General features: G+C 44.2%; 1 protein-coding gene across 1 annotated transcript in view; it reads right to left on the reverse strand.

Moving 5' to 3' along the window:
- Positions 1–26,960, reverse strand: part of PDE11A (phosphodiesterase 11A) — a 673,054-nt gene that overhangs the window by 329,224 nt on the left and 316,870 nt on the right. Inside the window, exons 3-4 of the mRNA XM_044304393.1 lie at positions 7,953–8,042; positions 4,359–4,499 (exon numbers count right to left, since the gene is read on the reverse strand). Of these exons, the coding sequence (XP_044160328.1) occupies positions 4,359–4,499; positions 7,953–8,042 (231 nt within the window). The remainder of the gene's footprint in view (positions 1–4,358; positions 4,500–7,952; positions 8,043–26,960) is intronic.

The following is a 26,960-nucleotide window of genomic DNA, read 5'->3' on the forward strand; positions in this document are numbered from 1 at the left end:
TTTATTCCCAGAGAATTCTTTCACAGTCACTCAGAATTGAGAAAGTTTGTTGAAAGAACGAGTGAAGCGTTTTCAGAAAATCTACAGTAAGTCCAGTTGCCTTGATTTATTCTTTACAGATATACCATGACCTGGATAAATGAGAACCTTCACAGACCTTTAAAGAGTATTACGGGATGTTAATTTTGATTGCCTATTCTCACAATAGGTCATCAATATCATATTGAAGGGCAGGGGTGGATTGGCAATAGAGCTTACAGGAAAATTTCCTGGTGGGCCGATGCCCAAGGGGCCAATTGAGCCCTCCTCACGGCTGGCCAGTGGAAGTTTTGGGGGATGTATTTTGTGCTGTTGGCAGTATTTTGTGGTATTTGGCTCTGTTGGGGTGGTATAATGTGCCACAATATGGTATTGCTGGCTCTGCCTTCCATTAACTTGGACCAGACTACAAAACAGGGCCCCTTTTAGTATTTTTTCCAAAGCCACATTAAATTCCCAGTCTGCCCCTGTTGAAGGGGTCCAACAGCCTGCGTTCCCACCAGTCAGCTGTACCAGAAGCGCACTTGAGCTACAAAGCTCCATCCATAGTGTAGTGGATGTAGCTGGTAACCACAGCATTACTACTACTGTGATGAATGGGAGCAGCGCTGCAGGGGACAGGCAAAAAAAAGTCAGAGCGGAAAACCCCTTACATTTTTTTACATTTTTTACGGATACTGTACCTTTCTGGTTTGTACTGTTTATGCTGTAGTTCATTCAGCTAACTACATTACACTCCTCCCCATCTCTAAAAATAACAAGTAACAACACTGAAGTCATAATGTTCGGCATATCCACAATTAGCTTTCTCCTGTAATTGAAAATTCTCTTCTAATTTATTAATAAATGCCAGTGTGTAATGCACCAGTACACATATTATAATGATGCCAAATTTAAATAAAAGATAGAGCAAAATGTCACAAATTTCATTTAGTTAGCGATATCAAGCTTGTCTTATTACTCGTCTGTACAACTTTATCACTTGCATTTCAAATAATATCAGAAGTAATTCAAAAACATAGTGCTAATAAAAAAAAAAAACACCCAGATAACAAACATTTAACAAATTCCATTAACCAGGAGAAGGTGGCATTATATAATGGGATTTACATGGAAAACTGGTCTTTTTTTTTACAATGTGGGATTCTTGTCTGAAATGTTAATACAATGGAATTTAATATAGAACTATGAATATTTCATGTAACTATCTTTTAATTCCTTATAATTAAGACTCACACAGAGAGAAGAGCTGTATGTGCGGAGCCTGAACAGCCAAACATGGAGGCTCTACGACTCCCTAGTACAGAGCCATGCAGCCTCCAGGTACTGCCATACTGGGTGCTGTGTGTACAGAGCTATTCTCTTTTAGAAGTAGTACACATGGCATCAAATGAAGCATGCCTTATTTTTTTCAGTTGGAATCATGGAAAATGTTATCTAATTTTTTCTTCATTTTTTCATGTTACAATAATCAATAAGATTGCCATTCTATTGGTAAGCATATTTTTATTGGGTAAATGTGCCTATACATCCAATGGAAGAGAGCAGGCAAGCAGATCCTAACCACACTCGTGTATGACACTGGCAATACTCTTTACACTTTCCATAAGTAATGATGGTGAAGTCAGTTGTAGTCACCGTCAAAAGCAGATAAATCAAACTCGGACAGCCCCATTGCTTTTGGAGAGTAGTTACCCAAGGTGTATTTTAAGACAACCATGCATATAAGATTAATGGTTAATGCCAAAAATGGGAAGATTATACAACAGGTTTTAGAAAAATATAAGTAAACAGCAAAGCCTGGGATGACACATGACAGTAACATTAATGTTCAAAATGCCTGACAAATAAAGGAAGGGGGCCTGTATAATTTACCATTTTCTACGCCTGTTTCAGGCGTGGAAAAAGGTCTAATTGTAAGCAATCTAGGAAGCTGTCTTACATTTAGAACTGGTGGAGGATCCGACAAAGGTATGAACAGACGGGCACTTCCGGCGGATCCACTGCCAGTGCAGGGGTATAATGTGCCTCTATATATATATATCAGGGGCGTAGCTATAGGGGGTGCAGAGGTAGCAGTCGCTACCGGGCCCAGGAGCCTGAGGGGGCCCAAAGACCCTTGTGCCACATAAGACACTGGCATTATAGAAAGTGCATACTGGTCAATTTACACCTCTGGCTGGAGGGAAGGAGTTAGGTTAAGAATTTGGCATGAGGGGGTGCCCTTTCAATGTTTGCCTCAGGCAGCAGGAAGGCTATGTGCTCCCCTGCCCCTTACCAATAAGCACTGAGGGACGGGGGCCCAAGCTGAACTCTTGCACTAGGGCCCATGAGCTTTTAGCTACGCCCCTGATATATATATATATATATAGAGAGAGAGAGAGAGAGGATGGAGCTTCAAATCCCCCAAATAGTTATACAGTATAGATAACACTAGGTGATATCACAGCTTATCTACTCCCCCTGACCCAGTGGCGTACCTACCATATAGGCAGACCACGCAGCTGCTATGGGGCCGTGAGGAAGGGGGTCCCGCAGTGGAGGAGAGTCCCCGCCCCCATCTATCTTACTAACTGTCTCCCGTCTGCTAGCCCCGCCTCCTAGCCCCGCCTCCCGTCGGCTAGCTCCGCCTCCCGCCTGTTAGCTCCATTATGCCTGATTCCTATTTCCTCTGGATTGCCACTACCCCACCTGTAATTAAGTAAGTGACCACTTGTAGGTGAGGACAGTGCAGAGGTGTGTGTGTGTCACTCAGCTTTCCCAGACTATTCCTCTGCACATATGCCATTCAGAACAGGAGGAAAGCTGGGTGCTATTATGTAACGTGACTCAGCTTTCCTGATGTCCTGCATGGCACAAGTGCAGAGGTATGAGAAGATATGAGGGTAGGTGAGAGTTGTGTTACTCAGCTTTCTCAGACTATTCTCATGTCTCTCCACATGTGCCATGCTGGACAGCAGAAAAGCTGGGTGCTGTTACATCATGTAATGTCACTCAGATTACCTGCTATCCTGCAAGGCATAAATGCAGATAATAAGAACATGGAAAGGCAGGGGGGAGGGGTTCACCCAGCTTTCCCAGAGACTCCTGTCTCTGCACATGTGCCATGCAGGATAGCGAGTAATGACAGTGTCTCCCAGCTGTCCTGCATGACACAGAGGATATGGGAAGGGGGGCACTCGCTTCCTCAAACTTTTCTCATGTCTCTGCGCATGTGCAATGCTGGACAGCAGGAAAGTTGGGTGCTATTACATCATGTAACGCCCCAGATTCTTGTCAATATATGCTGAACACCGGCGGGACCTACCAGATCCCATTCTCTATAAGGCTACTTTCACACTTGCGGCAGGACGGATCCGACAGGCTGTTCACCATGTCGGATCCGTCCTGCGGCTATTTCGCCGTGCCGCCGGACCGCCGCTCCGTCCCCATTGACTATAACGGGGGTGGAGCTCTGGCGCAGCATTGCGGTGCACGGCGAAAGCCGCCGGACTAAAAGGTACTGCACGTCTGACTTTCGCCGTGCTGCGCCGGAGCTCCACCCGGGACGGAGCGGCGGCACAGTGAAATAGCCGCAGGATGGATCCGACATGGTGAACAGCCTGTCGGATCCGTCCTGCTGCAAGTGTGAAAGTACCCTAATGGGTCTGTTGGGTTCCGGCATGAGTACTGCCATTTTGTAGAACAAAATACTTCTGCATGAGGTGGGGCAGGGGAGAAGTTAGGGAGGGTAGTGAGAGGAGCCAGGGCGCATAGTAGGAGGGACTAGGAACGTGCATGGGGCCCAATTTAAATTCTTGCTATGGGGCCCAATGATTTCTGTGTACGCCCCTGCCCTGACCTCTGTACAGGTCACACAGCATGCCTAGAAAACTCTCCTATACAAGTCAGTGAGATCCCCTCCTGTCCATTGTGTCTATGACCCATGTGGCTATTCTCAAAAAACAGGAAGCCTTGAAATATTTTAGGTTTAGTGGCCAGTGTGAAAACTGCATGATTTTATGATTATTTTTTTTAAATATAGATAAGGACAAGGCAAATAAAAAAAAAAAATAATAAAATTATGTTTAACATAAAAGCTTGATATAAACAATAGGTCATTTTCTGATTTTCTTAAATCACTGGAGCATGCACTATGTGCATTTGTTTAAAGAGATTTTCCCAATGATCCAGTGATTAGACGGAGCACATAGATCAAAAGGTGCGATAGGTTATAAAGGTACAGACGTGTACGTGTTTTGTACAAGCAGTGCTTCACAGAACTGTAATCCATTTGATGCATTAATTATGAATGATTTTAAGCTTGGAAGACAACTTACTGGTGACTCAATGTCCTCCAGAAGCAGCACAGAGCAGCGCTCACACTTCAGCAACGTCTGAGCCCGATGCATAATTTTCTTGACAACTTTCTCCAGGTCTGTTTGTTCCTCAAACAGGTCATTCACCACCTCCAGCAAAGCCTGCATGACATGATGAAATGTCTCAGCAAAGCCCATGGAACAATATTAAGGTCTTAACGCAAATGAATTACACAGTGTATTGTCTTTTTATTTTTTTGCAGAAATGGATGTCACCATGAATTAACATTTTCTAATGTATTAAACATAGCAATAGCCCATTGGCTGTTTTCGTATACAAAATACAGATGTAGCCATCATTAACTTGACATTGAACTTGCAGCAAACTTTAATTTGACTTTTTTCAAAGACCTTTGTTTTGTTTAGTGTCAATATAAAAAGTGCATTTAATGCGACCAAACTGATAAGAGGCATGTATTAGACTGGCACATAGTCCGCCAGCTCATCGCTAACGAACGTTCATATGAACACTGGTTAGAGATGATCTGGCAGTGTAATACTGCCGCCGATTACCCGATGAACGAGCAAACTTGTTCATGGTGCAATCCCAATCTTTCAACAGGTTTAAAAATCATTGTTTGCCGGCGGCAGATCGTGGTGTCTAATCACGCTCTGCTGCCGGCAAACAATGATTCAGTATGGGGATGAGCGATGGCATTAGCGATTACTCCTCCTCATACTGTGGAGGAGATGGTTGCATGTAATATCAGCGGTCTCCTCCACTAACGAGCAGGCGATTGCCAGGAAGGAACACTTCCTGCCCAACAATTACCTGTATAATCTGCCTAATACAGCTCTTAGGCTGGGTTCACACCCGAGCGTTTTACAGCCCGTTCCTACGCGCTGTAAAACGCTCAACAGGCAAGAACGAATGATTCCCTATGGGAATGGTTCTCACCTGAGCGTTTTACAGCGCGTACGATCGCGCTGTAAAACGCCCGACGCCCCAAGATGTACAGGAGCTTCTTTGGGGCGTCTTGTCGCGCGTTTCCGTACATGGGCGTTCGCAATGGGCGTTCGCTTGTTCCGGAGCCGCGAATGTAAACGCGCATACAATCGCGCATACATAGCGCTCCATCCCGTACGCTCAGGTGTGAACGCAGCGTTAATTATGAGGATAGAGTAAAATAATTGCATTTATTCAATCTTGAGAAGAGATGTGGAATATGTGAAATGATAAGACACATTCCAAAGCAGTTCAGTAATATCTGGGATGAAAAGCAGAATATCCCATTAAAGGGATATGTGTCATCAGAAAATTACCTATTGTTTAAATCATGTTTTTATGTTAAACATTTTTTTTTTCCAGCAATTTTTGTTTTAATTTTCCATATCACTATATATATATATATATATATATATATACAAACCGGATTCCAAAAAAGTTGGGACACTATACAAATCGTGAATAAAAACTGAATGCAATGATGTGGAGGTGCCAACTTCTATTATTTTATTCAGAATAGAACATAAATCACGGAACAAAAGTTTAAACTGAGAAAATGTACCATTTTAATGGAAAAATATGTTGAATCAGAATTTCATGGTGTCAACAAATCCCCAAAAAGTTGGGACAAGGCCATTTTCACCACTGTGTGGCATCTCCCCTTCTTCTTACAACACTCAACAGACGTCTGGGGACCGAGGAGACCAGTTTCTCAAGTTTAGAAATAGGAATGCTCTCCCATTCTTGTCTAATACAGGCCTCTAACTGTTCAATCGTCTTGGGCCTTCTTTGTTGCACCTTCCTCTTTATGATGCGCCAAATGTTCTCTATAGGTGGAAGATCTGGACTGCAGACTGGCCATTTCAGTACCCGGATCCTTCTCCAACGCAGCCATGATGTTGTGATTGATGCAGAATGTGGTCTGGCATTATCTTGTTGAAAAATGCAGGGTCTTCCCTGAAAGAGATGACGTCTGGATGGGAGCAGATGTTGTTATAGAACCTGAATATATTATTCTGCATTAATGGTGCCTTTCCAGACATGCAAGCTGCCCATGCCACACGCACTCATGCAACCCCATACCATCAGAGATGCAGGCTTCTGAACTGAGCGTTGATAACAACTTGGGTTGTCCTTGTCCTCTTTGGTCCGGATGACATGGCGCCCCAGATTTCCAAAAAGAACTTCGAATCGTGACTCGTCTGACCACAGAACAGTCTTCCATTGTGCCACACTCAATTTTAAATGATCCCTGACCCAGTGAAAACGCCTTAGCTTGTGGATCTTGCTTAGAAATGGCTTCTTCTTTGCACTGTAGAGTTTCAGCTGGCAACAGCGGATGGCACGGTGGATTGTGTTCACTGACAATGGTTTCTGGAAGTATTCCTGAGCCCATTCTGTGATTTCCTTTACAGTAGCATTCCTGTTTGTGGTGCAGTGTCGTTTAAGGGCCCGAAGATCACGGGCGTCCAGTATGGTTTTACGGCCTTGACCCTTACGCACAGAGATTGTTCCAGATTCTCTGAATCTTCGGATGATGTTACGCACAGTTGATGATGATAGATGCAAAGTCTTTGCAATTTTTCGCTGGGTAACACCTTTCTGATATTGCTCCCCTATCTTTCTGCGCAACATTGTGGGAATTGGTGATCCTCTACCCATCATGGCTTCTGAGAGACACTGCCACTCTGAGAAGCTCTTTTTATACCCAATCATGTTGCCAATTGACCTATTTAGTGTTAATTGGTCTTCCAGCTCTTCGTTATGCTCAAATTTACTTTTTCCAGGCCAGCCTCATTTTGCTACTTGTCCCAACCTTTTTGGGATTTGTTGACACCGTGAAAATTTGAATCAACGTATTTTTCCTTTAAAATGATACATTTACTCAGATTAAACGTTTGATCTGTCATCTACGTTCTATTACAAATAAAATATTGACATTTGCCATCTCCACATCATTGCATTCAGTTTTTATTCACAATTTGTTTAGTGTCCCAACTTTTTTGGAATCCGGTTTGTGTATATATATATGTAAATCGTGCAGTTCTCACACTGGCCACTAGGCCTAAAATAAGTCAAGACTTTCTGTTCTGTAACTATTCTGCAGTCATCCTATTATCACAGGCAGGATTACAATGACAGGTATCATCTCTGTATAGATAACTCAAGGTCCAACATTCACAATAGGTGATATCAACAACTTATCTATTCCCTTCTGACCTTTGCACAGGTTACAAAGCATCATCTCCAGTCTATTGTGTCCATGGCCCATGTGGCTGCTCTCAATAAAACGGAAAGTCTTGACATAGGCCTAGTGGTCAGTGCGAAAACTGCATGATTTTAGAATATATTTTTTCATGTCAATAGAGAAATAGAAAATTAAAACAGAATCATCAAAAATTCTAAAACAAAATGTTTAACATAAAGACTTGATACAAACAATAGGACACATTCACTTGAAAAATAAATCCATGGCTTAATTCTTGATATGTTGAATAAATGATCATCTTCCCATGTTCCTGGACAATTTGGGTATTAAAAGTGCCATACCACAACATTTTAGAGCTACCCCAGATCCACCTTGCTGTTATTATTAGCTAGATACTCACCCTACTCCTGTCATACTCTTTTCTTGAGGCAGAAAATAGTTGTGCATTGGATATGGCAATACCACAGAATGGGAGGTACATCTGCATAACCTATCAAAGACAAACAAGATAACATATAGCACTGAATGATTATACAGATATGTCTGATACAAATATAGCATTTCACATACTGCAAAAAACATTTTATTCTACTCACGTTCCCTGTATCACAACTTACATTCCTTGTATACATGCTAGAACATGTCAGAACATTGGGGCAAACACAAGAACTAATTGTGATAAATCTGCTCCTTAGGGGGCTTGTCCCATGTAAATATTCTAAATTTTTCAAACCAGTACCTGGATGTCAATACTTATTAATTATTTGATATAATTAAACATTTTGTAACTAAACTGAGCTATTCAATATAATGTATCTGTATAGCACCACCTGCTGTTTGATCTTTTCCTTATTTCGATGATTGTCAGCTATACACAGGATATGTGAAGTGTCTGATCAACGAGGGTCACACTGACAGTTCTTCAGCCACAGAAATCTCTGCTATAAATCTGTGACGGGAATATAATCATATAACATCATGTGACACTACCGCCTCTAGTAACATCCATAGGCAGTAACTAGAGATGAGCGAATTTTTAAAAAATTTGATTCGCTGGTTCGCCAAATTTTAGGGAAAATTTGGTTTGATCCGAATAAATTTGGTCAAATTACATAAAAAAAACGTCTATTTCCTGACTGCAGAGAGCCTTTCTATTGGTGTAGAACATCTGTGCCCTGCAGTAACATGCATAGTGAGTCTGCTTTGGTAGTGAAATAATACTGTGAGTCCGTATGACATGCAGATGACAGGTGTCGCTCTTAGAATCACTGCATACTTGACTTATTTTAGCAGTCACGGGGCCAAAACGTACCAAATATTTAAGTATGAACTCAGCCTTGCAGGTTGATGTTAGTGCCAGGAAGAAGCGCACTCCTTTTACACCGTCACCAGCTGATTCCACATAGATGTCTACAGAACCTGTTCTATTAAAGGGGTTGTCCGGGTTCAGAGCTGAACCCGGACATACCCTTATTTTCACCCCGGCAGCCCTCCTGAGCCTGGCATCGGAGCATCTCATGCTCCGATGCGCTCCCGTGCCCTGCGCTAGATCGCGCAGGGCACAGGCTCTTGTGTTTACAATAACACACTGCCGGGCGGTAACTTCCGCCCAGCAGTGTGTTCGGTGACGTCACCGGCTCTGAGGGGCGGGCTTTAGCTCTGCCCTAGCCGTTTTACTGGCTAGGGCAGAGCCAAATCCCGCCCATCAGTGCCGGTGACGTCACCGGGGTTCCTGTCAGCCCCATAGAGAGCCCGGTACGTCACTGGAACTCAGAAAAATGCCTTTGCACTGCGCGATTTAGCGCAGGGCAAAGGAGAGCATTGGAGCATGAACTGCTCCGATGCTCATGTCAGGGGGGCTGCCGGGGTGAAAATGGAGGGATGTCCAGGTTCAGCTCTGAACCTGGACAACCCCTTTAAACGCTTATTCAAGTAGAGCCCCCCCCCCCCCCCCCCCGACAGAGTGGAGAGGGTGTCAGCAGTAAGTTTGTGTTGATGTCACTGATTATTTTGCCCTTCCTCTGATCCGTCAGAACAATAACCCCAAAAAAACGGATCCTGTCTATTGAGCATACGCCTTCACTCGGTCAGCATTTGGTCAGTAATCCATCAGTGTTGCTAATGCCAAAAAAAACAGGAGTGGATCCAAAACAGAGATGACACGTGAACAGAATATTTGCATGTCTTCTGTGTTTTGTACCCACTCCTGCTTTTGGCTACCAAATCATAAGCCAATTCTGATGGGACCATACAGGCCTTACAGCTACTAGACAGAGAGGATCCGTTGTGCATCTCATTTTACCTTCCTTCTGACAGATCAGAAGAAGGGTCAAATAAATGATGATGTCAGCCAGGCCGAAAAAAGGCTAAATAGTGGCACAGTCATGAAGTGGGGAGGGTGGGAACAGCATGAGAAGTCCCAAAGTGGCCCTATGACATAGCGGTGAGGTGGAAGCAGCATGAGGAGACCACATAGTGGCCCAATAACAGAGTCTGTAGGTGGCGGCAGTATCAGGAGGCCACAGGGTGTCTAGGTGACATAGTGTGGAGGTGGCAGCAGCATCAGGAGGCGACAGAGTGGCAAGGTGACATAGAGTGGAAGTAGGAGCAGCATCAGGAGACCACAGAGTGGCAAGGTGACATACTTTGGAGGTGGCGGCAGCATCAGGAGGCAATACCAGTACCCGCTGAAGATAGTGGGTGAAAGAAGGAGCACTTGGCATAAGATGTGTGGCATCAGGTGGGTGGCAGCATCAGAATAGTAGCTGAGGCAGGTGTGGCACCATGGGCAATCTAGTCCAGGGGTGGCCAACCTGCATCTCTTCAGCTGTTGCAAAACTACAACTACCAGCATGCCCAGTCTGCCTACAGCTATCAGCCTACAGCAGGGCATGGTGGGAGTTGTAGTTTTACAACAGCTAGAGAGCCACAGGTTGGCCAGCCCTGATCTAGTCTGATGCATCAGGAATTGGTGGGTGGAAATCCTGGTTGATCCACGCCTGATTAATCTTGACAAAGGTCAGTCTCTTCACATTTTGGGTGGACAAGTGAGTTCTACTTGGGGTAACAATGGCCCCCGCCGCACTAAACACACGTTATGATGCCACACTACTGGCCGGGCAGGACAGCATTTCCAGTGCAAACTTGGCCAGTTGCTGCAACAAATCCAGTTTGGCTGCCCAGTAGTCCAGCGGATCTTCAATGTCGACTGGCAGCATGTACTCCAAGTATGCCACCACCTGCTGGTTCAGGTTCTGCTTCAGGTCTAGATGCTGCTGCTGGTGAGTAGTTTCTTCACTAGGTGGGTGAAGAAAGCTGCTTATCAGTGACTGTAGACTCAGGCTGCTGCTGATGGAGCTGGTACTGCTCCTGCCACCCACCCCTCCCCAGCAGCCATGGCAGTGGAACATGAGCGCAGAGGACCCCCCGGTCAGACCTGCGAGAGGATGGACGATGGCGCAGATAGGCAGCGGCCAACTGACTACATAGGATTTCTCTATAGTAGTTCAGTTTGTCCTCCCTCTCAGCGGGTGTAATAAAGGCCCCCATTTTGGACCGGTAGCTAGGGTCCCACAAGGTGGAGAGTCAGAAGTCATCCTTCTGCCGAATGGTGACAATTCGGCTGTCACTACCCAAGAAAGTGAGCATGCAGCAGGCCATTTGCGCAAGTGACTCGGAGGGACTCCCTGCCTCCATCTCAACTGCATACTGCCACTGTGTGTCTGGGTCCTCTGCCTCAACTTCCTCATGGCCCTGTAGCTACTCTGGCTGCCTCCTCTACTGTCACCTGTGTAGAAAAACCACCCTTTTCACTACACATTGCTTGTGCTCCAAAGTCCTCCTCCTCCTCCAGTTCAGCCCCCACAGGGCTCATGTGGCCGTGAGATCTAGGCGCCACGTCTCCAGTCCCCCGACCAGCCAGATTTACTAGCATCTGTTACAGGACATGAAGCAGTGGAATGACATCATTCATCCCATAGTCCTGGCGACTGACAAATAATGTGGCATCCTCAAAGGGCCTGAGCAAACGGCAGGTGTCACGCATGAGCTGCCACTGGCTGACATTGAAGTTACATAGGGGACTACTCCTGTCCACTTGGATCATCAGGAAATCATTTATGACCTTTCTCTGTTCGTACAGTCGGTCCAACATATGGAGGGTGGAATTCCAACGAGTGGAATCGTTGCATATCAGCCTATATTGGGGGATGCCATTCTGCCGCTGCAGCTCGAGAAGGGTGTGCTTTGCGGTGTATGAGTGGCTGAAGTGCATGCAAAGTTTTCTGGCCATTTTTAGGATGTTTTGCAGATGGGTGGAAGACTTCAGGAACCGCTTGACAACCATATTGAACACGTGTGCCATGCTCCTTGATGCAGCGCCGACATAATGTTCTTCCCGTTGTTGGTCACCATGGTTCCGATTTTCAGTTGTCGCGGAGAAAGACAGGATTCAATTTCTTGCTGAAGGACATGGAGCAGTTCCTTCCCTGTGTGACTCTGTTCGTCCAAGCAAACGAGGTGCAGAACCGCGTTACACCACCTTGCCCTGCACATGTGGTATGCTGGAGGGGCACTGTGAATTGTCCCTGCAGTGGAGGCTGAGGACACGGTGGAGGATGAGGAGGCAGAGGCGGACACTATCGCTGGACCAATGGTGTGGCAACGTGGAGGCGGAAGCGGCGTCACCTGGCCAAGTTTCTGGTGTGGCTGTGTAGGAAACACAGGGCCGTAAAGGATATGTATTGTCCCTGACCGTAGTTACAGCTCCACACGTTGTGCACTTTGGCAGACACCGACAGGCTCAAGGACTGGCCCACCTTCTGTTCTACATGTGTGTGCAGGGCTGGTACTCCCTTTTTGGCAAAGAAATGACGGCTTGGGACTCTCCACCTTGGCTCCGCACAAGCCATCAGTTCTCTGAAAGGTGCAGAGTCCACCACTTGGAAAGGGAGGGACTGCAGCACCAGCAAATTGGACAGGAGCACATTCAGCTTCTGCGCAGTTGGATGAGTGCATGCATACTGTTGTCTGTTGGCAATCGCTTCAGTGATCAATTGCTGACGGAATGACTGACTAGGAGGAGCAGGAGGGCGAGGAGCTGGAGCATCAGGACCAGCAGATGATGGGAAGGACAGACAGCTCCCTTCGGCTGAGGTGGTGGAGCCTTGACTTCCTGAAATCGGGTGTGTGCCACCGGGTGATGCAGCGTTTGCTGCGGCAGGCTCTGAACACCACATCGAAGCCATGGTTCTCCCAGGCCACTCTATGTTGACGCAGGGCCGTATGTTGACGCAGGGCCGTAGTACCAACATTCGCACCCTGGCCACGCTTCACCTTCTGCCTACAGATTCGAAATATGGCCACGTTCACCTCCCCTGGGGCCTTTAAAAAAAACTGCCACACCGCAGAGTAAGTGATTTTACCCCGCAACACTTCGCACTGACTGAATGCTACCACAGCTGTCTCCATGAACCCCTTCACCGCTACTTCTTGGGCAGGTAGGCTCCCGCAAAGCTGCTGGTCTACCCCGGGCATGTTTGGCTACCGACCTCCCACTGCTGCCACACTGCTGACTCCCAGCCACGCTAATGACTTGCTGTCTTACGGGCAAGCTGCCACCATTTTCTCCTGATGATGATGAAGCCCCTTCGTGACTCGGCTCCCAAGTGCGATCAGCTACAACATCCTCATCATCGAGTGCTGTCTGCACATCACTGATGTCCTCCTCAACCGTCTCTGGGTCAGGAGTCTGACGGCTCGCAACACTAGCTACCACTCCACTCTCCTCATCACTACTTGCCCGCCTAGCGGAGGAAGAGGCGGATGTCTTCTCCAGATCTTGGCTGGGTAGTAGCTGCTGACTGTCCTCTAGTAGCTCTTCCTTGCTGAAAAGTGGAGCCGAGCCTCTGGCATATAATACTTCTCGCGGTGAGGAAACTGAAAATGCCAGAGGAAGGTTCAGGACAGGTGGGGCACACTGCCTGCTCCCGGGCCATGCCAACTAAGCGTCGTGTCAGAGGAACCCACCGACTCTTGGCTGGGGGTGTCTGTTGTCACTTGGGATGAAGTGGATAATTGAGTGAACCTTTCCAGAACCGCTGGGTTGCTGGTCAAGACACGACCGCTAGACACCGGGAGCTCAGGCCTCTCATTGTGACTCCTGCTGCCACACCCCCTTACTCTGCTGCGACCTGTGCCTGCACCAGAAACATTTAGGCCTCTGCCCCTCCCCTGTGCAGGGCTTGGCACTTCTCTGTCTGACATACTGTTAGATCTAATAAATAAATAAAAAGGAAATTAAAACACCACATAAAAGGCTTTACAAGAAGTAACTTTACCGCTGAGCGGAAAATATATTGTTTCTTTTTGCATTGATACACGTCACTAAAGGCTTTACAAAAAATAACTGCACAGCTGAGCGGCAAATATATTTTTTCTTTTTGAGCTAAAACACCCCACAAAAGGCTTTACAAATTATAACTGCACCACTGAGTGGCAAATATATATTTTCTTTTTACACTAATACACGTCACAAAAGGCTTTACAAGAAATAACTTTACCGCTGAGCGGCAAATATATTTTTTCTTTTTGCGTTAAAACACCCCACAAAAGGCTTTACAACTGATAACTGCACTGCTAAGCGGCAAATATATTTTTTCTTTTTACGCTAATACATGTCACAAAAGGCTTTACAAGAAATAATTGCAGCGCTGAGCGGCAATTATATATTTTTTTTTGCGCTAATACACGTCACTAAAGGCTTTACAAGAAAAAACTGCACCGCTAAGCGGCAAATATATATTTTCTTTTTGCGCTAAAACACCCCACAAAAGGCTTTACAAGAAATAACTGCACCATTGAGCGGCAGATATATTTTTTCGCTAAAACACCCCACAAAAGGCTTTACAACAGATAACTGCACCGCACAAGGGCACATAAGACGTAGAAATATTTCCTTGTAATAAACCCTGTTACTGCCTGTATCTATCAGCACTTACACCCCAATAACAAGAACGGTTTGCTGGAATTACAAGGATGTATAATAGCAATTTGGATCCCCAGTCAGTGCAGCAAGGTGTAATAGGATTGTTCCTATTACCCAGGCTGTAAACTCCCCCACTGAACCCTGTTCAACATAAATGCTGTGGAATGATTCTTTCTTATCATTTCCCTAAACCTTAAATATTCTTTCCCTGAACTTGTAAATCGTTCTTTTTGCACAATGACGTTTTTTCTAGCACTGTCCCTAGCGCCTGCTGACATCTCTCCCTGCACTAAGTACACTGGTAAATGGCTGAATCCAAGATGGCTGAGGCTATTTATAGGGCTGTGACATCACAGGGCTGGCTGGCTGCTGATTGGCTGCATGCATGGCATTATGGGTGATCCCGCCTTCCCAGAGTTCCTTTCTCCATGTCCTCACACGTGCAGCAGCCATTTTAGGAAAATTTAGTGCGAATCAAATTTTTCCTGAAATTTAGATCGAATTCCACTTCGTCAGCTTCGAGTCGCTCATCTCTAGGAGTAATGTACTGTACGTGAACACCTACTAGATAATGTACATGGCAGACAGCTGTAGTCAGAAAGCAAAGTTTCCCAAAGCAAATGCACATTTAAAAATTAAACTTAGGCTACTTTCACACTAGCGTTCGATCGGATCCGTTCTGAACGGATCCGATCATAATAATGCAGACGGAGGCTCCGTTCAGAACGGATCCGTCTGCATTATTTTAGCATATAACAGCTAAGTGTGAAAATAGCCTCGTACGGATCCGTCCAGACTTTCAATGTAAAGTCAATGGGGGACGGATCCGCCTGAAGATTGAGCCATATTGTGGCATCTTCAAACGGATCCGTCCCCATTGACTTACATTGTAAGTCTGGACGGATCCGCACGGATCCGCACGCCTCCGCACGGCCAGGCGGACACCCGAACGCTGCAAGCAGCGTTCAGCTGTCCGCCTGTCCGTGCGGAGGCGAGCGGAGCGGAGGCTGAACGCCGCCAGACTGATGCAGTCTGAGCGGATCCGCTCCATTCAGACTGCATCAGGGCTGGACGGCTGCGTTCGGGTCCGCTCGTGAGCCCCTTCAAACGGAGCTCACGAGCGGACCGACGAACGCTAGTGTGAAAGTAGCCTTAAATGGGTATTCTCATCTGGACATTTATGGCACATCGATAGGATATGCCTTAAAAGTGTGATCGATGCAGGTCCCACCTCAGGGACCTGTTCTTATCTCAAGAATGGAGCCCCAATGGTAATGAAGACAAGATGCGCATGTATGGACACTGCTCCATTCATCGCTATGGGACCTCCAAAGAAGTTAAAGGGATTCTGTCACCTCCCCTAACCCAAAAAACGATTTTAAAGCAGCCATGCAGCACAGCTTACCTTGATTAGGCTGTGCTCTTTTATCTTGTAATCCGTCCAGCAGTTTCTGCAAAAAACGACTTTTATTGATATGCAAATGTGTCCTGAAGGTGCCCAGAGGGGCGTTTTGTTCCTCTTAGAGAGCCCAGTACCGCCCCTCTTACAGTGCCCAGCCCGCCTTCCTTGCACTGTCTAACCGCCCCCAGCCTGCCACAGCCTCTCCTCCCCCCTCCCTCACGCCGAACGAACTCTCGCACAGGCGCAGTACCCACTGAGGGCTGCGCCTGTGCGATCAGCAGGAGACTGAGGGCAGAAGCTTCATCCTCGTCACTGGGCATGCGCCGAGCCCAGTGACGTCCGATGCTCGCTCTTCCCTCAGTCAGCAGGGAAGAGCGAGCATCGGACGTCACTGGGCTCAGCGCATGCCCAGTGACGAGGATGAAGCTCCTGCCCTCAGTCTCCTGCTGATCGCACAGGCGCAGCCCTCAGTGGGTACTGCGCCTGTGCGAGAGTTCGTTCGGCGTGAGGGAGGGGGGAGGAGAGGCTGTGGCAGGCTGGGGGCGGTTAGACAGTGCTAGGAAGGCGGGCTGGGCACTGTAAGAGGGGCGGTACTGGGCTCTCTAAGAGGAACAAAACGCCCCTCTGGGCACCTTCAGGATACATTTGCATATCAATAAAAGTCATTTTTTGCAGTAACTGCTGGACGGATTACAAGATAAAAGAGCACAGCCTAATCCAGGTAAGCTGTGCTGCATGGCTGCTTTAAAATCGTTTTTTGGGTTAGGGGAGGTGACAGAATCCCTTTAAGCTAGCACTTGGCTATTTTCGGAAATCTCGTAGCAATGAACTGAAAAACCTGCACATAATTTATTTTGGTGAGATAGAGGAATAAAGAGTCATGCTCTGTAATGTAGGGTCCTTTAAAAGCGTTCATCAGAGATTCCATCATTTTTATGGAAAAAAACTGATGCTATGATGAAAACATGACGGCTCACATTAAAGTAAATGCGGCCCGTCCTACGCTGTTGTTGTCCATCATGCTATGGATCTAGCACTTATGATAGAACAGAAAAATTGAAATGTGAATGCAAATGAGAATGTAACCTTAGACAGGAAATTACATTTATTCAAAAGCTCTCTGAAGCAAAAACACCATTCACACTATTCATCAATAAACTCCTACTTCTAACAGGAGAAGTATTTCAGCGTGAACCCATACAATTGAATATATCCAATAACCACTAAAGGAGGTAGAGCTTTTTGCTCTCCAAAAGTCATGCCCATGTCCTATAGTACTTGGGGCGCATCTTTAAAATCCAACTAAGCTTTCCATATCCTTCAAAATTTGCTATATACCCAAATGACCTTCACCTTTTCTTTACTCTTAATATCATTCATTATACCCACTGAACATACACATTAGTTTAAAGTTGATCAAAATGGACAATTTCTACCAAAACGAATTGCTGTCGGTTAAAATTTAACATGAACAATCGTTTTAGCCAACTGGTGATAGACCATTATTATTTGAAAAGAAGTGGCCTGTGTTAAAAAAAATTGTCCAAAAGACGAACAAAAGATCTTTTGTTTAAAGAAAGCGTTCATGAATGAAAGATCTTTCATCCATCTCCCGGTTTCATTGAACATGTATGACCAGCTTGAATAACTGTAACACCCAATATGGACTAAAATATTTATGGCCGTGTCTTCGAAATTAACGTTCACCAGATGTTTTTTTGTTCATCTAATGTATATGGCCACTTTAAGACAAGTTAAGGCTGACATCTCATGGGTCATGCTTTGAAAATCTTTGGAAAATACAGTCTTAGTTAGAATCTTCATCCACTGAAGGACTTCTTCCTGGGTACCAGGTTGCTTCCTACTGTAAGCCATTTCACCTATTGGGAGAGGGCACTATAGATGCTATTACAGTATGTGCAGGCTCAGACTGACCCACAGGGGTACAAATGAATCCCCCAGTGGGCCCTTGAGCAAGGTGGGCCCCTAGTCTACTACCCCTTGCACAAGTGGCACATAACACAGTAGAGTGATTGTACTACATAAAGATAGGCAGCATACAAAATATCAACCAGTCTATGTTCATATAAAAAATGGGTAGATTATTTAAGAAACTACTCAGTTTATTATAGATACATCAGGTGGCAGAGAAGGCTTCTAGATACGGAAGCAGACGAACCAGTACCCTCTTTTCCGGGGGACCAATCTACTCAAAGTCGCTGCAGGGACCCTTGTCTGCTGCTGTTTGAGCAGGTAATATTTGAATATTTAGGCCCTCAAAATAAATTTTACTGGTGGGACCTAGGCACTCCAGTCCAACACTGAATATGTGCTCTGCATATTATTATGTGTTCTGGTGTTGATTTGTTAAGCATCAGTATATATTATTCATGAAACTGAATGTGTGATGTAGAAAGATGTTTAAAAGTTATATAACAGGAACCTTGACTTTTGGTAAGTGAGGTAGCCGTCCCATTTCTCCTTGTGCTCTGAAGTTATTGCATGACTCATCTCCCTTCCTTTTTAATTTATCTGTCAACTTCAACTTCAGCCATTAAGTTTAACTTTCTTTATTATTTATGTCTGTCATTTTCATCAGGATGTGGGTTCTGAAAAATGTGGTGAAACAATGATGCACATTTCAAAGCACAGATGTTGTTTACAAGCGAAGGGAACAACTCCCCGAGGCTGGTAAAATGAAAAGGAAAAAAAATTGGGCCACAAGATGTTACGAAGGTCCCTTTTCTCAAGTGATAAATTACGCTACATGAATTTATATTTTTAAGATTTATATTGAGCAAACCAGAACAGTGCATAAGAGTTACTATATGTAGATCATCCTTTAGAAAAGTGGAGATGACCCATAGGCAAAAAGTGCAAAGATGTTATGAGTTTTGGCAGGGGAAAACTAGGGTATTAAAGACTAGATAAGACTATTTGGGATTTAACACTAGGGGCACTGAGTCAAAACACTTGCCCTTTTTTTTAACAAAGATCAAGGCACATGACAACTAGGTCATAAGGCATTAATTCATCAACAGGAACAAGTCAGTTGCCATTGGGAGAATACTGCCATCACCCTCACTGGTTTAACAAGGGCTGAATGTTAGCCCCTTGGATTAATGGACTTTGGGTGATCCAGTGTGCTCCATCAGATGCTGTACGATGGACATTTTCTGGCCCCCACAGATACGGATCAGTATTTTACATTCATGACATTTACAGTACAATATAGAAGATATTTATGACAATAGAAAAACATATAGATGAAAAACAGAAACAATGCAAAGTGTAGAGAACGGAATACTGGCAAAACACTGATATAGTCATAGCAAAGGAGTGAATATTTATGCTTATAGTTATGCGTTTATATTTCTTTTTTGTTGCAGTTTACTATTTTACATTATGTACTGCCGGCATGTATTTTGATAACGCCCTGATGCACAATTCTTAATGTGTTTATACGTTTCGTGATTTTGTGTCTCAGCACAGCTAGTGGGTGAGCTCTATATGTTCAGCAAAACAAGACTTCCAAACTTTGGAAGATTACTTATTTAGAAAGATGAATATAGTAGGGGTTCCCAAAAATAGTATAATTTTCTTTTAGAAGATTAAGGTCCTTCGGGTTCATACTGTCGGGTATATAAAGCAAATGCTTTATATATAAATTTAAAAAAATGAACGGATCAAAAACATTGATGTAGCAACTAACGTTACACATCCGCAAATAAGCGGGTATCTGGCTAAGTATCAACCCAATTAATTTAGATCAATACTACATAAAACAAAAATATACATTACCCAAGGGTCAAGTGATGTGCAGAGTCTTGGGGCAGTCAGCTCTCAAGAGTTTTTCCGATAATCCCAATCTTTCTCCAGAGATCTCCCTTTCTTTATTTTTTTTTCTGTCCTCCTTCTTTTTTTCTCTTTTAGGTATATGGTTTCTTAAAACAAAACTTATCAGATGAACACACCCTCCTAGTTTGGACTTTCCAATCATTGTTGGATGGGCGTGTGCATTGATAAGGAGCGTGACGTCATAATACTACCCAGAATGCACTTTTGCTACTGGTGTAGTATTAACTGCTCATATCTAGGTGGCACTGTTGTATAAGCAATAAGCATCATACCATTAAGGGTTAACTTATACATGCCTGATATTTTCAATACTACACACCTCTGACATCTGGAGGCCTTGTCTTAGAGCCGAGGGACAAACTTTGATACACAAATGTATACTTTGAGGAACATCTAGACAATTCTCACACTGTCAAATTCATGTCCAGATAAATACAATGAAGCCTCTAAATCTGCAGGTGCCATGTATCTTCTAACTGTCTAAATGTATAATAGATTGTTACAATAACACTAGCTTTTTGAACGGCACAGTAATCTTCCCATGGACTTACTTCGGCCTACATGAAAATCCATACAAAATAGTGAATATAAATCAACATTGCTCTTAAAGGCAATGAATACCCATTATAATTAAAATAAGTAGATATAACTGTTTACACTCATGAAAAGGCACAACAATACAAACATCTGTTGCCAATCATTGTCCGGGGGAAACATGCCCGTAAAGCAGCCATGGAATAAGCAAATGCTCAATTGTCATTGATCCATTTTTTACAGTATGTAGACATAAAAATGACCATTGGATGTGCTACCAACAAAGAATGTACATTCTGAGAGGAGGGGTTTGAATGAATGATTGTAAGAATGGTCGGTGGTTCATACCCCTCCCAATAATTGCCCAGTGAAAATGCAAGTAAAGAATCGCTGATCGACTTCCTACAGTATGTCATTGAACAGGAATCATTATGGGCATCTGACCTTTAAAAAGCAAATAAACCTTTGCAAAAAAAATAAAAAACAACACAAAGGGGCAGAAGGGCTGCTCTGAGTACTGTGCACTATCAGCTTTCATTACCTCTGCTCAGATGTCTGACCTTGTGGAATGCAAATTCATATAAAGTATATGGGATCTGTACTCCATACGCTTGGATAGCCAAGCAGAGGCAATGAGTGTTGAAGGTACAGAGTGCTGAATATACTCGTCTGTATTCTGATCATGTAATATGAATTTAATTCTATGTTTAAATATCTGATATTATAGTCTGCAGTATATTTGACATGGATTTGCAGCAAAGTCCATGGCAGAAGATACCTGCCATATCTGTCCAAACTTATACTTACCAAAAAGATCTATGTATTTCTAACACTGTTTTTGAGTCTTTTTAGCTAGATAATTCTGTATTTGGTAACAGTGGCATGCACCACCAACTGATAGATTGTGGTAACAAAGAGTGTCTCTATTTGGAGGACTCACTGATTATATTAGGGACTGTATAATGCTTCAGTTCACCTGTGGTGGTGCTATAGGGAAACTTAACACTTGCTGATGTGTTTATGACATGACCACTACATCTTCTGGCCCCCTCGGTGCTTCACAGTACGCTGTACAGGGCATGCAGAGAAGATTGGATAACGAATCAAAAATTTTCAGAGTTCTCCTTCTGGTCATCAGCAGGAGTATTATTGCTTACTGATATATTACATATTAAAGTGTGGTTACTATGTGTTTATTATGCCCTATTGAATGGGTAAGAGTTACCCAAAAGTGAAATTTTACTGTACGTTATGCTAAATTATAGAATTTCACTATATAAAAAAGGTTCATTTTCGAGAACCCACCCACTGTGTCAGGGTTATAAAAAACAGTAATCATGTACATTTAAGGGGAAATTATTTTTTTCTGCATGTCTGCTTTTAAGATCTTTGTTTTTAAAATCCACAAGCCTGGAGAATGATAAAAGCATAATGTTGAGAAAACACACTGAGAGAGTAATGTATTCACACTGTTCTTCCAATGTCTTTCCTGTTGAAGAAAACAAGTACCCCATACATGGTAAAAAAAACTAAAAAACGCTTTCAGAGCTTGGCCACCTAAGGAAATGCTGCAGGATGATTTATTTAGAAGGCATAGGCCAAAGTGCTTTTTAGTTCCATGGTGCACAGAAATTGGTGTTTTTCAACGACTTTTCTAAAACAAATTGGCGTTTTGTACTAGAATAATAGTTAGGTCACTAATTCAGGAAAAGATGCTGAGCACCACCAGATGTTGATAGCTGGTGAAATGTTACAGACAACAAAAGGAGGCATGGAACCTGGACACAGGTAACCACTATGTAGTCAGGTACATTTTAAAACCACTGGGTGACCAGGAATGTTATTATACCACTACTCATCAGGGGAACGCAATAGGAAAGATGGAAGATTAAAAGATGGAAACATGTATAGCCAGTAATTACCAGCATTTTTACAAGTTAGTATCTGGTGGATAAGAATGATAGTTAAAGGGGTTGTCCGGGTTCAGAGCTGAACGTGGACGTAACCCCTTTCTTCACCCCTCCAGACCCTCTGCATAGCGCATTGCAAGGGCTTTTTCTTCATATCTGGTGACATACAGGGTTTTCTCATAGTATGCTAGGCAGAGGCTAGAAAAGCGACAATATAGTCCAAACACCAGGGGACATCAAAAGGTGTTCTACATAGTGTCATTATCGTTATTCAGTGTAGAATACAATGTAATTCTGGTATGGCCTAAAAGGCTTCGGAAGATGGCAGACCTGAAACCACTGTTAGGTCTCCAGCTTTCATAGAAAATATTGGCACACCAGGATCTCATTGCAAGGGAGCTGATGGGGTCATGGAGGGAGCACCCTCAGTCTGAATCCATTTACATGCCATGGTTAGTATTGACTTCAGGGATCAGAGTTTTCTGTAAATCCAGCCATTAGAGCAGGAGCCTGGCTGTTAGAAAGCTGAGTACCAGCTCTAGACAGCACAGGATGCCCATGCAATACTTAAGTTAAGAGTAGGCTGCAATAAAAAAAAAAAGGACATTGCAGCTTAAAGGGGTTGTCAGTTTTTTTTTCTATTGATGACCTATCTTCAGGATAGCAATAAACAAAATGTAGAAGCAGCACCACTCGGTCCTTGTTGACGTATCCTTATAGATGCAACAGCCTCACCAATGGCCCTGGATCCAACGGCCAGAATATATGGATAAATGCAGACGGTATCAGCAGCATCTCACATCATCGTCTTTTATTGGGACTTCAAAGCAACAATACACATAGCAGCAACGTTTCGGCTGATATACAGCCTTTGTCAAGCCTATCTTCAGGATAGGTCATCAATATCAGATCGGCGGTGGTCCGACACCTGGCAACCCCTGCCCATCAGCTGGTTGAGGAGATGGCACACACAGTTTGTACGTGCCGTCTCCCTTCTCTCTTCCTCTCCGCTGATGCTGTCCCATAGACATACATCAGAGAGCAGAAAGAAAGTAGGGAGACGGCACGTACACACTGTGTGCCATCTCCTCATACAGCTGGGAGGGCGAAGGGGGTGACGGGTGTCGGACCCCCACCAATATATTGGTGACCTATCCTTAGGATAGGTCACCAATATTAAAAGCCCGGACAACCTCTTTAAGACCCCTTAAAATGGGTGGTCACTAGTTGGTTAAAAGTGGACTGTCTAAGAGACTGATGCTGTATTTATTTGGCAAAAACATAACTGAATGCACACCAGCAGCCAGTACTCTTGTGTATTTCTACAGTACTTTTATTCTTTCCTGAATGCCAATGAAGACGTAAAAATAGATTTGACCTAATCAGCCAAATGCCTTTTAGAAACTGCATGCATTTCTTCTGCCAGCTTCTACTTCCAGAGGACAAACCTTGCCAACCTAACTTTGACAAATTGTTTTCCTTTGTCTTAAATGTCTTCCGTGACGACTGGCATTCGTCCCAAACTTTTGTTACATAATTTTTCAGAATATGTGCAAGGAACGTGTCGTCATAAACTCAACACAAGTGGATTAGGCACCAAATGATCCAGCCATTGTTGGACTTATCTTGATGTTTAACCAGGCTCTAACTCTTAATGGCTACAGACACATTTGCACAAATTATTTTATTGCTCATGGAAAATGCAAAAATTAGGGTTGTTTCAAGCATCTTGGACAGGGGTATATAATCAGTGGGGCCATGTGAGCAGCTTGCCTCAGGCGGCGCTCTCTCCTGCCTGCAGACGTAAATTCAAAGGAAGTACATAAAGCCAGCCCTGGAATTAAAATAATTGTACCAGAACCAGCATCTCTATAAGATGTTTCTTAGCTCATAAAGCCCCTTTCACACGAGCGAGTTTTCCTCGCGGATGCAATGCATGACATGAACGCATAGCACCCAAACTGAATCCTGGCCCATTCATTTCAATGGGTCTGTGTACATGAGCGGTTTTTTTTAACGCATCAGTCCTGTGTTGCGTGAAAATCGCAGCATGTTCTATATTCTGCATTTTTCACGCAGCCCTGGCCCCACAGAAAGGAATGGGGCTTCAGTGAAAAACGCATTGCATCCGGAAGCAAGTGCGGATGCAAGGCGTTTTTCGCTGATGGTTGCTAGGAGATGTTTGTAAACCTTCAGTTTATCACGCACGTGAAAAACGCATTCAAACGCATTGCACTCGCTCGGAAAAAAATGAACAACTGAACGCAATTACAGACAAAACTGACTGAACTTGCTTGCAAAAGCACTGAACGCACCCTGAACGCATCCGGACCTAATTTGTCACGCTCATGTGAAAGGGGCCTAACAGTCAAAGGCGGTGAAGTTTGTCTACTCTTCGACAGATCGGTAGAGGTCTACTGTACCCCAGAGCAGTGGTATCTGCAAATGGTTTGTTCTTTAATGTTATGTCTTCTATTGTTAATGCCCTTTATACTCCCAGTATAGTTCTGTATGGTAGTGATAGAGTTAACAAACTCTGGTTTACCTCTTTTCAGGAGGTTTCTAGATAGTAGCTGGATCTACTCTTAGGTCTAGATTTTTTTAGGAGTCTGAGGAGGAAGTAGGGAGAGGAAGGAAGCAAAGTTCATGTGCTCCTTTCCCTTGGGCAGGGGCGTAGCTAGAGTGAAAGTGGCTGCTGTGGGGCCCTGTACTTATAAGGGGCCTGTCTAGGAGGAGAACTGAAAGATTGTATTCTCTGGGCCCCATCAACAGTATTAGGCAATGACATTATATACAGTAACAGTACATACAGTGACATGACATACAGTATATATGTGTAAGAAATGGAAGGAGCGGGCCTGGCCTGGTCTGAGAGAGCCATCTTGACTAGCTGCAGGAGTAAGGGTTGTATGGTTGCTGGAGGGGACGCCCCATTCAAAAATTTTGCTGTGGGCTCCAGTCACTTCTAGTTACGCCACTTAGGCCACAGGATTCAGAGTCTAAGGCCTCTTTCACATGGCCGTTGCGGAAACATGTGCGGGTGCGTTACGGGAACACCCACGATTTTTCAGCGCGAGTGCAAAACATTGTCATGCGTTTTGCACTCGCGTGAGAAAAATCGCGCATGTTTGGTACCCAAACCTGAACTTCTTCACAGAAGTTCAGGCTTGGGATCTTTATTCTGTAGATTGTATTATTTTCCATTGACGTCACAGTCATCACATGATCCATCACCATGGTAAAAGATCATGTGATGGATCATGTGATGACTGTGACGTCACCAAAGGTCCTTGTTGCTACACAAAGCTAAGATGAAGACAGAAGGAGATGCCGCCTACGCGAACAAGTGGACTAAGGTGAGTTAAATTATGTTTTATTTTTTTTTAACCCCTCCAGCGCTATTTTACTATGCATTCTGCATTCAGAATGCTATTATTTTCCCTTATAACCATGTTATAAGGGAAAATAATAATGATCGGGTCTCCATCCCGATCGTCTCCTAGCAACCGTGCGTGAAAATCGCACCGCATCCGCACTTGCTTGCGGATGCTTGCGATTTTCACGCAACCCTATTCGTTTCTATGGGGCCTGCGTTACGTGAAAAATGCAGACTATAAAGCATGCTGCGATTTTCACGCAACGCACAAGTGATGCGTGAAAATCACTGCTCATGTGAACAGCCCCATAGAAATGAATGGGTCGGTATTCAGTGCGGGTGCAATGCGTTCAACTCACGCATCGCATCCGCGCGGAATACTCACCCGTGTGAAAGGGGCCTAACAGATCTCTGTGTGTTTGCTGCAAGATCTACAGCAAGAAAGAAATGAGAGAAAAGAGAAGGTTCTGAAATCTTCATGGCCCGAGTGACAAGTAAGTAAGGGTAATACAGACCCTTACTGCCTTGGATGGATTACAGTTAAGACACCCAGCCAGTCGTATCATTCCACCTGTACGCCACAGTGAGCATTACAAGTATAATTGCAAAAGTACAGTTGCCTGCCATAGATTCTACTGAGAAAGAGACTTTAGCAAGATAGTGTACCAAGAGCTCCATCATTCCCATCCTTGACTAAAGCCATACACTGCTGTCTGGGAGAGGATTGCACTGTGTACAGTTTAAACTGTGTTTTGCTATAATTGGATGTACTACAACTCCCATTTTGTACTACAGAAAAGGGAGATGTTTCTACCATAGCACTTTGCACTCTACATGCCCTGCCTTGCACCCATCCAAACACCTAACATCACAGGCACCCCAGCTACCATCAAGCAGGAGCCTATGAACCAGTGTGTGCCCCGAGGGAAGAAAGGGTGTCCCCTCTTTGCACTGGACTGGCTCCAGAGAGCATTGGTGTGAGGATTGGTAATGTCATAAGCTGCGCCATAACAGGAGCCACTACCACTCCTATCCTCTGCTCTGGGTTCTCACAAGCTGCTGCACAGATAGATAGATAGATAGAAAGATACAACAAACAAAGAATGGCAGCAGCACAGTCAGTGGTAAAGATGGGTGCAACCGCTCCTGGACTTCAGACAAAAATACTTAGACAATATCCAAAACCAAATAATGAGGCAGCACTTTTTTTTTTAATCAGATCTTTTTTATTAATATTATACGATCAGTGCGATTACACCATATAACAAGCGAAAATGCAATATACAGTGTTACAATTGAAATAACATACTGGGGTAAACGGAGGTACAAAGTATATGTGCAGC

The sequence above is a fragment of the Bufo gargarizans genome, chromosome 8 (genome assembly GCF_014858855.1).
Source record: "Bufo gargarizans isolate SCDJY-AF-19 chromosome 8, ASM1485885v1, whole genome shotgun sequence".
Taxonomy (NCBI): Eukaryota; Metazoa; Chordata; class Amphibia; order Anura; family Bufonidae; genus Bufo; species Bufo gargarizans.